The 12851-nt window shown below is 39.7% G+C and overlaps 1 protein-coding gene across 1 annotated transcript in view; it reads right to left on the bottom strand.

Annotated features, from left to right (window-relative positions):
* The window catches only part of itga1 (integrin, alpha 1), a 186066-nt gene that overhangs the window by 69342 nt on the left and 103873 nt on the right, over window positions 1-12851 (bottom strand). Inside the window, exons 4-5 of the mRNA XM_061876612.1 lie at window positions 10226-10314; window positions 7381-7495 (exon numbers count right to left, since the gene is read on the bottom strand). Coding sequence (XP_061732596.1) covers window positions 7381-7495; window positions 10226-10314 — 204 coding nt within the window. The remainder of the gene's footprint in view (window positions 1-7380; window positions 7496-10225; window positions 10315-12851) is intronic.

The raw sequence follows: 12851 nt of genomic DNA, 5'->3' as shown, positions 1-12851 counted from the left end.
CCTGCTTAGGCTGCTGCCCCCGCGACCCGACCTCGGATAAGCGGAAGATGATGGATGGATGGATGGATGGAATCGGTGACCAAAGACAACCCTCACTGGAAACGGGTATGACTTACTGCCAGAAATGCGGACCAAGCTCTGACACTGATCAGACATGGGCAGACCACCACAATCAGGCGGTCCAATACCCCATACACTGGGGTATGTACTCCCCACAGGACTTCCCGAGGGACATGGTCGAATGCCTTCTCCAAGTCCACAAAACACATTTTTGGGCAAACGTCCATGCACCCTCAAGGATCCTGCCGGGAGTATAGAGGTGGTCCACAGTTTCAAGACCGGGACGAAAACCAAACTGCTTCTCCGAAACCCGAGGTTTGACTATCCGACATACCCTCCTCTCCAGTACACTTGAATAGGTGTGTTATCCCACGATAATTGGAACACTCTCCGGTTCACATTTTTAAATAGAGGAACCACCATCCCGGTCTGCCAATCCAGAGGCACCACTCCCGATGTCCAGGAAATGCTGAAGAGTCTTATCACCCATGATAGCCCCACAACATCCAAAGCCTAAATAACTCTGGGTGGATCTGCTACCGAGGAGCTTCTGAACTACCTCGGCAACATCAGTCCCAGAAATAGGAGAGCTTGCCGCAAAGTCCCCAGGCACTACTTGGAAAACGTGTAGGTGGGATTGAGAGGTCTTTGAAGTATTCATTTCACCAATCCACAACATCCTCAGTCAACGTCAGCAGCACACTGTCCCCACTATACACTGTGTTGACAGTGCAGTTTTCCCCTCCTGAGGTGGCGGATGGTGGTCCAGAATCACTTCGAAATCGTCTGGAAGTTGTTCTCCATGGCTACTCCCAACTTCTTCCATGTCCGAGTTTTTGCCTCAGCCACCGCCAAAGCCGCACACAGTTTGGCCTGTCGGTACCTGTCCCTGCTCCTGGGCTTCCATGAGCCAGCTTGATGGCATCCCTCACCGTTGGTGTCCACCAGCATGTTTTGAGATAACCGCCACGGCAGGCCCTCACAGTTTGGATTGGCTGCCTTGGCAATAGAGCAAGGAACATGGTCCACTCAGACTCAATATCCAGCGCCTGTTTCGTAATATGTTTAAAGTTCTCCCGTAGTTGTGTCTCCCTCTGACGGGAGACACAAAAGACGTTCTTAGCAGACCTTCACTATACGTTTGGGCTTACCAGGACTTTCCGGCATCCTCCCCAATCATCGGAGCCGAATCCGATGGTGATGATCGGTTCGACTTTTAACCCGAGTGTCAAAAACACGAGACCGACTTAAACTGACTTCAGTTTATCAATGATTAATCAAAAGGTAATACTTGCTTGCATCATTCTAATGATGCAAGCAAGTTGTAACTTGTGATAAATCATCATTAAACTGAAGTCAGCAGTGTGATTATCCATCTATCCATCCATCCTTTTTCTACCACTTGTCCCTTTCAGGGTCGCGTGGGGGCTGGAGCCAATCTCAGCTGCACTCGAGCGGAAGGCGGGTTGCAACCTGGACAAGTCAGCACCTCATCGCAGGGCAAACACAAATAGACTGACAACATTCACACTAACAATCACACAATTTAGTGTTGCAATTAGCTTATCCCCAGAAGCCTGTCTTTGGCGATGGGAGGAAGCTGGAATACCCAGAGAGAACATGCAAACTCCATACAGAAAGACCCAGAGCCCGGGAATCGAACCCAGGACCTGTGAGACAAGAGCACTAACAAGTGTCTCTCTGGCAAGGGACTGGAGTATGAGGGCCGACATCGGCAAACAGCTCCAATTCCCCCGTGAGATCACCACCACTTAACTGCGCCCAAACATCGTGCTCTGGTCTGCTGCTACCAAGTCTGCCATGCTGATAGAGCTCACCCTCCACTGGGAGGAGGGAATCCAGGTAGCCTACGAGTGCAGAGTAGCCAAGTATGCAGATCTGGCTGCTGAGTGCAGAGAGGCAGGCTGGGCCACTACCATCTACCCTGTCGAAGTAGGCTGTCTGGGCTTCGTCGGTATGTCAACAACAAGGCTGCTCCGAGATGTGGGAACGACTGGGGCTAAGCTCCAAAGGGAAACCAAGGCTCTTGCTGAGGAAGCCGAAAAGGGAAGCTTCTGGTTGTGGCTGAGGAGAAGGGATAAGTACTGGGCGTCGAGGCAATAAAATGGGTCGGCTGCAGTGGGTGGCAGGGAGACGTCCCTTCCACCGCTCCACCACCAGGAGGCGTTCCGGGGTTAAAGAGAGCGAAACTCCAATGAGCGGTGGTCCCCGGCTGATGACCCTGCAGCTGACCCAAGGTGCTGTAGGAGGCGCGTCGGGCATACTTGCCGAGTAGAAACAACACCATATCTGTATAATCAATCTGCCACCGTGCTTCCTCACAAGTGAGATGCATCTGATTTAAAAAAGGTATGATTTGACTGGTTCTCATTCATGTTAATACAGGCTTCTAATTAAGAGGATTAGACAAAGAGAGAATAATTCACTTTCGTAAAAAATTTTATGGAAAACTTCTAAGTCATTTAGGTTTGGAAAGTAAAACTAAAATTTGGGGTCTTACCTTTTAAGATGCATCTATTATCTTCCAGGTAAAGGTCTTATACACAGTACTTTGATTTAAAAGTCTGATCACATTTTGTGGACTAAAAGTCTACTTTTTGGGCTTGTATGTATAAAATCCTTGATCTTGGTCGTCACATTCATTCATTCGGCAGAGCATTAAAATACAAGTTTTGTTGTTTTTTTTTAACAAAAGCAGGGTGTGTCTTCTGTGAAAAACAATGGTATTCAATTCATACTGATTCAGTGTGTGTGGTGATTGAGGGTAGTACAGTGTTCTTAGTAGGATTTTTCTGTATTTATAGTCCGATTAGCCAGAATAACTATGTCACACGTACATTAATACATTACATAGGCTCTAAAATCTAAAGTGAAGAAAGTGATAATGTAAAATGGTGCTGACATGTTTGCGCACTGAAGCAGACAGGAAACACTCGCTTCCGCACTTAATGAGGACATTTTAGACACTGCCTCATCTGGTTTCTATGACATATGCATTTCGTACACTCAGGACTTGGGGCACTGCACAAAAATTGGTAAGTCGGCTTACGCACTAAGCAGACAGGAAACGTCTATAGTGGCAGCTTCATGCTAGTTTTCTGCACTGACAATAATAAGGAAATCAGTGGAAATTTTGAGATTAAAAACATGAATTGTAATCATGCAGAAAATACATGTATAACACAGTCTAACAAAATATATTAATATTTAGTTTATGAATGATTGCAATGCCTGTGATGAGGTGGCGACTTGTCCAAGACGTAACCCGCCTTCCGCCCGATTGTAGCTGAGATAAGCACCCGCGCCCCCCGCAACCCCAAAGGGAATAAGCGGTAGAAAATGGATGGATGGATGATTGCAATGCGAGGACTTAACATTTGGAGACTTTCCATTATGTCGAAAGCCATTATTGCTGCTGGAGAGATTTTTTATACATCACACCACACACTGGCACTAGGGATGAAACGTAAGATCATCCATCCATCCATCCATCCATCCATCCATCCATCCATCCATCCATCCATGCATCCATCTTCTTCCGCTTATCCGAGGTCGGGTCGCGAGGGCAGCAGCCTAAGCAGGGAAGCCCAGGCTTCCCTCTCCCCAGCCACTTCGTCTAGCTCGTCCCGGGGGATCCCGAGGCGTTCCCAGGCCAGCCGGGAGACATAGTCTTCCCAACGTGTCCTTGGTCTTCCCCATGGCCTCCTACCGGTTGGGCGTGCCCTAAACACCTCCCTCGGGAGCCGTTCGGGTGGCATCCTGACTAGATGCCCGAACCACCTCATCTGGCTCCTCTCGATGTGGAGGAGCAGCAGCTTTACTTTGAGTTCCTCCTGGATGACAGAGCTTCTCACCCTAACGTAAGATCAATTGTTTAAAATTCAATCATTCCACTGAATCGACCTGTTTTCCATCCATCCATCCATTTTCTACCGCTTATTCCCTTTCGGGGTCGCGGGGGGCGCTGGCGCCTATCTTATATTTGGGAAACATCCATACTGTATTTCTGATAGGATTATACATATAACAACAAACATGCAGATCCTGGTTTGAACCCAGACCCAGATGTCTGTCTATCCGCACCCAGGCCTGGATATAAGACAAATATTTTCTGAGAAATCAGCCCTAAATGGACAGGTTGTCTCATATCCGGGGTCTGGAAAATTATATGTGCAATAGGCTGTGCCCTGTCCGAGTCAGAGCATTTCTTCCTGTCACTCACGCATACTAAAGTGAGCTGCAGAGATGCAGCCACTACAAAGAGAGAAATGTAATATAATATTCTATAGTTACCTACTGATAATTGTGTCTTTTTTTGTTTCTGATTTTGGCTACATTCCCACTGCGATGTATGATGCTCAATTCAGATGTTGTGTTAAATCCAATCTTTTTATATAGTTGTCCACATGAACAAAACAAATATGTGACTTATTTGTTTATTGTGAACGGAAAACAAACGTAAATGACGTCACACATTTAAAGAAGTAAATGTGGATACAATTCTAGTAAGTCTTAGTTTTGCCGCCGTTGCGGCAATTTCATGGATTTTGTTCAACCAGAGTCAACATTTCCTTTACATAATTATTTGGCGTAGGAAGGAAGAGGGAACTAATTTTGGCATTCCTAGTTTGTGGGACATTTTCTTTGGCATCTGACATCTGTGGGCGAGCAGTTGGAGCCAGGAGTAGTAGGACATTGATGCAATAACGTCATTTAGCTTGTTTTTTGTCTTTCGTTCACCATTTCTTTTGGCGATCATCTATTTAGGCAAAACAATTATTATAACGCTCATTGCTTTTTTGATGATAAATGTGACCCGATTGTTCAGACTGTAGTCGCATCAGATAAATGATCAAATTTATATCCACATACGAAAGAGACCTGGGTCGGATTTCAAAAATTCCGAATGTTTATATTGACATGCAAAAATCAGATGCATGTCACCAATGGGCAAGAAAATGGGAATTGGCATGGAGTGTGAACATCAAGAACAAGAAAGTTTGATCATATTACGCCTATACTCGCTCTCCTGCACTGGCTTCCTGGGCACTTAAGGATGCGACTTTAAAATAAAATACTAAACAGTCAAGCTCCATCCGATCTTGATGATTGTATTGTACCATATGTCCCGCTAAATAGTGATTCCCAGAGCCCAAAAAAAGTCTGCGGGCTACGGAGCGTTTTTTTATTCGGGCTCCAGTACTCTAGAACAGTGGTCCCCAACCACCGGGTCGTGGCCCGGTACCGGGTCGTGGCCCGATTGGTACCGGGCCGCAGAAGAATTTTTTATTAATTTTTATTTAAAAAAAAAAAAAAAAAAAAAAAAATATATATATATATATATATATATATATATATATATATATATATATATATATATATATGTATATATATACACATATATATTATATATATATATATATATATATATATATATATACATATATATATATATATATATATATATATATATATATATATATATATATATATACATATATATTATATATATATATATATATATATATATATATATATATATATATATATATATATATATATATATATATATATATAAATATATATATATATGTAGGTGTGGGAAAAATCACAAGACTACTTCATCTCTACAGAACTGTTTCATGAGGGGTTTCCTCAATCATCAAAAATCTGTAGAGATGAAGTATTCTTGTGATTTTTCCCACACCTACATATTGCGCTCTACCATCCAATCGAGACATATATATATATATATATATATATGTAGGTGTGGGAAAAATCACAAGACTACTTCATCTCTACAGAACTGTTTCATGAGGGGTTTCCTCAATCATCAAAAATCTGTAGAGATGAAGTATTCTTGTGATTTTTCCCACACCTACATATTGCGCTCTACCATCCAATCGAGACATATATATATATATATATATATATATATATATATATATATATATATATATAAATATATATATATATATATATATATATATATATTTTTTTTTTTTTATAAAATCAACATAAAAAACACAATATACACTTACAATTAGTGCACCAACCACACAAACCTCCCCTTTTCATGACAAAAACGTCCCTTTTTCATCACAAAAAAAAAATAAAAAAATAAAAAATAAAAGGATCCCCCCCTCCCCCGGGCCGCGGGACAAATTATTAAGCGTTGACCGGTCCGCTGATACAAAAAGGTTGGGGACCACTGCTCTAGAATGACCTCCCGGTAACAGTTAGAGAAGCTACCTCAGTAGAAGCATTTAAGTCCCATCTTAAAACTCATTTGTATACTTCCATCCATCCATTTCCTACCACTTATTCCCTTTGGGGTCGCGGGGGGGCGCTGGTGCCAATCTCAGCTCTAGCCTTTAAATAGACCCCCTTTTTAGACCAGTTGATCTGCCGTCTCTTTTCTGCTCTGCTCTCCTCTCCTGCGTGGAGAGGTTATTAGGTGACCATAGATGAAGCGCTAGCTGTTCAAAGGTGGGACTCGAGGTGGACCACTCATCTGTGCATCAGTTGGGGACGTCTCTGCGCTGCTGACTTGTCTCCACTTGATGATGTCCTGCTGGCCCCACTATGGACTGGACTCTCACACTATTGACTAGATCCACTCGAAATCCATTGCACTGGTCGTTAGGGGCCTGGGGGACCAGGTCCGCACATCTGCGGTCACCTCCAAGGTCTCTCATTGTATCCCATTAGGTTGATTGTTATTTATGGCTATATAAATAAACTTTGATTGATTGATTGAACATTACATTTGTGTTGTCTTGAAAATCAGGTGTCGTCTTATATTCAGCTCATAAGGTAAATATATGATTACAATTATAGCCTATGATTAAAATAAATAATTTAACATTGCACTCACACTGACCAAATTCCAATTTACATCCAGTTCTCCTCATCCAGATATGATCAAGTCCTGATTTTGATGATTTAATATGTTTAGGCTCACACAATCGGGCCCCTTATCCACGAGTATAATTTGTTACAGGACATTAAACCCAAAGAAATGCATTTAAGAAAGACATTGGGAAATAGCATTATTAGTAAGTATTTTGTTAATAGCAGAAATATCTAAGAGCCTACATTGGAGTCTTATATTGGTCTTTGAGGTCTGTTCTGTGAACTTAGTCATTAAGTGAACCAGAAGGGTGGTGCATGCACGTTTACATTTAAAATGAACACTCTAATCTTCTTCACTTTGGGGAATTGATGTCCGGGTTGTTACTGCTGATGCTAATCTTATATCCCGGACTTGTGAATGAGCGAAGCTTCGGGGCAGCGTACCTTGCACGCCTGGCGCCAACGAGTTGAGGACCTGGAAGGACGAGCTGACGTTGGCGCAAACCCCCGAGATGTATTGTTGTTGACCACACATGTAGCCGTACTGGGGACCGCAGGCCTGCACAGACAAAACACACACATTCATAGATACACAAACATGACAACAAATACTGAGTCTGCTTTTTACCAGGCGACACTGAACGGAAGAGAGAAAACCAAGAGGAAAGAACTGCTTGATGTGGGCTGAATGTGGGTCCATAAAAAACACCACATAAAGACTTCATAAGTTCGCTGGATTTGGAATAACAGGAAAATGGAATCATTTAATAAGTCATTATGCATCTATAAAACTAGTAGTTGCATGATTCCCTTCCAAATGCATGACAATCACAATGTCCCTTACTTGCCTATAATACTGTACAACTACTATTAAAGGTCCCATATTGTACTTCCTTTTAAACATGTCCCACAACAGTGCATTTTGCAGGTGTGTTGTCAAAAAAGAAAAAAAAAGATTTTGACTATGTTTATTTAGACTGCAGGGCAAAGTGGCCCAAATCTGATTTTTTTCTAAATCAGATTTTTTTTCCAGCTGACTCTTTACACTGCAAGTAAAATGTGATTTTTATCAGACTTCAGTGCAGACGTGCATGTGGCCCAATGTGGCCTCGATGTCACTTGCATACGACGTGCAATAAAGTGAAAAGAAATTGACTGGGAGGAAGTCGCTACTACTACAAAAGAAAATAAAAGTCGCCATTGCTTGTGTTTTTTGATGTGAAAATTAATTAAATTATTTAGAATGTATGAATGGATGTATACACTGTTTTCCAAATTATTATGCAAAGTACATTTTAATCAAATTTTAATAAATAATTGATGCAAATGTCAGTCAGTATAATTTTCAAGTTGTACCGTTAGTTTATTTCAAATTTCATTGAACAAATGTCGAAATGATAGCAGTATTATACCAATAAATAAATACAATAAATAACTCAAAATCCACTGTTCCAAATTATTAAGCAGAACAGTGTTTCAAAACATTTTATAGGCTGTAAAGAACTAAAAAATGGTCTCATTTTGAATTTGTAACATTATAAAACCATATAAATTAAAATATTTTTGATTGAAATAACTTCAGATTAAACAGGCAGAGTTACATGTAGATAACTACGATCAAAGTATTGGACAAGACGTCGGAAATGTGTACATAAAGCGGTACTTTATGTAAGAAAAAATGGGCATACAAAAACGTTACCGATCGATCTTTGTAGCTTGTTATCATCTGTTGCTCATTCATTCACCCGTAAGCTAGTATTGCTCAATCTCAACAACAACAATGCACCGGCTACTAGTCTTTTTAACATCCGGTTTGCTGTAATGAATTGTGGAACATGAAGTTGTTTAGTTAACCCCTAACAAAGCCTAACAACTCAATTCTGTGTCAGTGTTTCTTAAATAATCAATATCAAATACTTGTATAAGTGAAATCAATTCATTTTTAAATTTTTTTAAACTGTAAATGATCCATCCATCAATCCATCTTCTTCCGCTTATCCGAGGTCGGATCGCGGGTGCAGCAGCCTAAGCAGGGAAGCCCAGACTTTTCCTCTCCCCAGCAACTTCGTCCAGCTCTTCCCGGGGGAAACACACTCATTTTCTAACCACAAGGTTCCTGTGTCAGCTCTCCTTCATCCCTAATTTTTCCACTTCCTGTATGCTTCCTCTGCCACATCTCTGCCTGTCTGGAGCGCTGATTAACACACCTGTCTCTGTTTGGTGAGGACACTCACCTGTGAAAAATAACTAATTAGAGGGGTACATTTGGTAAGGGATTGATATGGTTTGGTGGATCTCGCGTAAGAGGAAAAGGACAGGGGGGGGTTTAATGAATTTGCAATGCAGTCTGCTGAAAATAATGGAAATTGCCACTCTACATAGCAACTGACGCTGTGGTCAAAATTGGAATTGCCACAAAAAACATTTTAAGATGTTCAATACACTACTGCCGTATCCTAAAGTGGATAGTGCCCACTCCAATTTGTCAAGTTTCATGTGTCAGGTAAACCGTGACAGATAGGGGCATGTGAATCGCCTTCTTACTGTTTATTTCCTTGCGGTGGTTCCTCAGACAGCGCACACTTTAGTTGTGTAGTTGACGCTTTGCATTTCTTCTCCTGCTTATTGGTATACTTTGCATTTTCACCCACAGTTGACTACCTGTCTCATGCCAGTGCTCTTTGTTTTTGATATTCTGCTTGGTACGTAATAAAGGGATCTTTGCTTGCACACCGCTTGCTTTTTCTGCTACCTGGAATCAGGGCAATAACCGGAAGCATATGCCACTGTGATACATACGCTGTTTTATAAGTAGTAATCTCTTAGAATAACGTTAAATTCATGGTAAATACCATAATTTTAGAAACATTAAAGTAGGAGATACACGTTTTGGCCCATGTTGTGATCTCAAACACTGGTATAAATGCAACAATTTGAAAATAAAATTAAAAAAAATCATGACTTGTCCAATAACGGCTACTGCATGCAACATAGTAGCATGTAGCAAATTTCTATGAATAACATAATGAACTCCGACAACATTTCTGAAAGAACTAGTCCGATAAAGTTTGCCAATAAAAACTGCAGTTGCTGCATTTCTAAGTTTTGATTCACAGCATCCTGCCACATTCCCAGCACGTCGCTAGTGAAATCGGGAGCGTTAAGCCTTGAGTACCAACAGGCCAGAGCAAAGGTCTTGTGAAAATGCAGTGAGAGTTTGTCCGATTTTTTATTTATGGTATAGGAAGAGCGTGTTTTTTTCGCATACGTACGATGCTGGGCAGCTTACCAAGAATCCGCCGCTGGGATTGGTCACGAGCGTGGTTCCCATGGTCATGTTCTCCTTGACTTCATGTAAGTTGGGAACAGTGGTGTTTTCTGGGTGAAACACGAATGAATAAACAAAAGTGAGACCAACAGAGCAGCAGCACACAGGAAGAACAGCTGAACAAATTCCTCTTCTTTGATTTTTCCCATAGGAAAAAAAACAATCACATGAGGTTAAATATAGATTTTTAGATTTTATACATTTGAAAGAAAGGGCAAGTGGGGTTGTGCCCCACCAGGTACAGCAGATGGCCCGAAAGTGAAAAACATCTCATTCTTATTAGGGGGCAGCACAGTGGAACAGGGGTTGTTAGTGCGTCTGTCTCACAATACAAAGGTCTTGAGTTTATTCGCCGGGCTCGGGATCTTTCTGTGTGGAGTTTGAATGTTCTCCCATTGACTGCGTGGGTTCCCTCTGTGTAGTCCAGCTTCCTCCCACCTCCAAAGACATGCACCTGGGGATAGGTTTATTGGCAACACTAAATGGTCCATAGTGTGTGAATGTGAGTGTGAATGTTGTCTGTCTATCTGTGTTAGCCCTGCGATGAGGTGGCGACTTGTCCAGGGTGTACACCGCCTTCCTCCCGAATGCAGCTGGGATAGGCTCCAGCACTCCCCACAACGTCAAGAGGGACAAGCGGTAGAAAAAATGGATGGATGGATCATTAGGGGTGCAGTAGTATTATGCCCCACCACACAGCAAAATAATATTACTCCTTTTGTCCTTAAAACATGTTATAGAAATCCATATACTTTTTTAATTAATTCAGTAATATTGCAAATAAAATAAAAAATTAAAAAATTTTTCCTTGCAATTGTAGTAACTATTGTAAAATATGCATATCATCCTTTTTTGTTACGTTTTTCATTAATGTATTTAATATATAACAATGATTATTATACATTTATTTATTGCAAAAATATTTTATCTACACGATTAAAATGATTAGTTTTATGATGATTTCATTTTTATTCATGATTTTATTCCCTTTCTTGTAAATTTAATGCATCTGCCTTGCATACACATTGTGCTCTATAAATAAATATTTATTTTATTTTATTTATTTATTTATTTCGGAAATCTTCACATAAAACAAAGAACAACAACAAAAAAAGAAAAACAAAAAAAAAAACACTAATTTGAGCAATGATTGAGCCGAAAGGGTGTAGGTTGAAGCAACACTCATATAAACCTACCCCATCACAACAAGAACAACGTTCAAAATATATAAAATCTAAAACATGCTTCACTTACATTACTTTTTTTTTTTTAAACAATATATAAGCAATATATATGTAGCACACGTCTCATAAACACAGTTTAACATTTAAATCAAACATATACGTTTGTACACATATATATATATATATATATATATATATATATATATATATATATATATATAATATATACACAATTTATTTAAATTCCATATAAAGTGGTAATATATACATTTTAATATAACCTATATGTATAATTATGAAATCATAAATTGTATTTATATACATACTATATATTATTGTCTTTCTAAAACAATGTTTGCTCTTCTTTCTTATATTTACTAAGGATAAATGATTTAAAACGCTTTTTAAACTGGTTTATGTTGGTGCTGTGTTTTATTTCATCCTTTAAACAGTTCCATATTTCAACCCCTGCTATTGTTATACTCATTCGTTTCTGCGTTGTTCTACAATATTGGATCTTAAAAAGTAGTTCTCTTAAATTATAATTCCCTTCTCTCTGTAAAAATATTCTCTGTAACCCTGTTGGAAGTGAATCTTTACTTGCTTTATAAATCATTTGGGCAGTCTTGAGTTGGATGAGATCTGGTAGTTTTAAATCAAATGTTTTTATAAATAATCCATTAGTGTGTTCTCGGGGTCCTGTGTTATGTATCAGTCTGATGGCCCTTTTTTGCATTATGAATAGTGGTTGGATGTTCGTCCTATATGTATTTCCCCAAACTTCAAGACAGTAACTCAAATATGGTAAAACAAGTGTACAATAAAGAGTGTGTAATGTTTTTTGATTAAGAATGTGCCTTGTTTTACCCAGGACAGCAATACTTCTCGCCAACTTCCCTTTGATGTATGTAATGTGTGACTTCCAGCAGATCCTGTGGTCCAAGATCACACCCAAAAATTTCATTTTGTTTACTCTTTCTATACTAACATTGTCTATATATAATTTTACATCCAGATCATTTCTCTTATTTCCAAATAACATAAAGTTAGTTTTATTTAGGTTTAATGATAATTTATCAGCATCAAACCATTTTTTTAATTTACACATGTCCATGGTGACGGTCCTCAGGAGCTGCTGCAAGTCCACATCAGAACAGAGTACATTGGTGTCATCCGCAAATAACACATATTTAAGGTTTTCAGTTACTTTACAAATATCATTTATATGCATGATGAAAATCTTGGGCCCTAAGACTGACCCCTGTGGTACCTCACATTTAATATTTAACCAACATGATTTTTTTTGTGATATCTGTACAAACTGCTTTCTATCAGATAAATAACTTTTTAACAGAACAATACCCCTAAAACCACATTTTTCCATTTTTCTAATAAGAATACTA

Source organism: Nerophis ophidion, linkage group LG17, assembly GCF_033978795.1.
Source record: "Nerophis ophidion isolate RoL-2023_Sa linkage group LG17, RoL_Noph_v1.0, whole genome shotgun sequence".
Lineage (NCBI taxonomy): Eukaryota > Metazoa > Chordata > Actinopteri > Syngnathiformes > Syngnathidae > Nerophis > Nerophis ophidion.
This window is presented reverse-complemented; position numbering and strand designations above follow the sequence as displayed.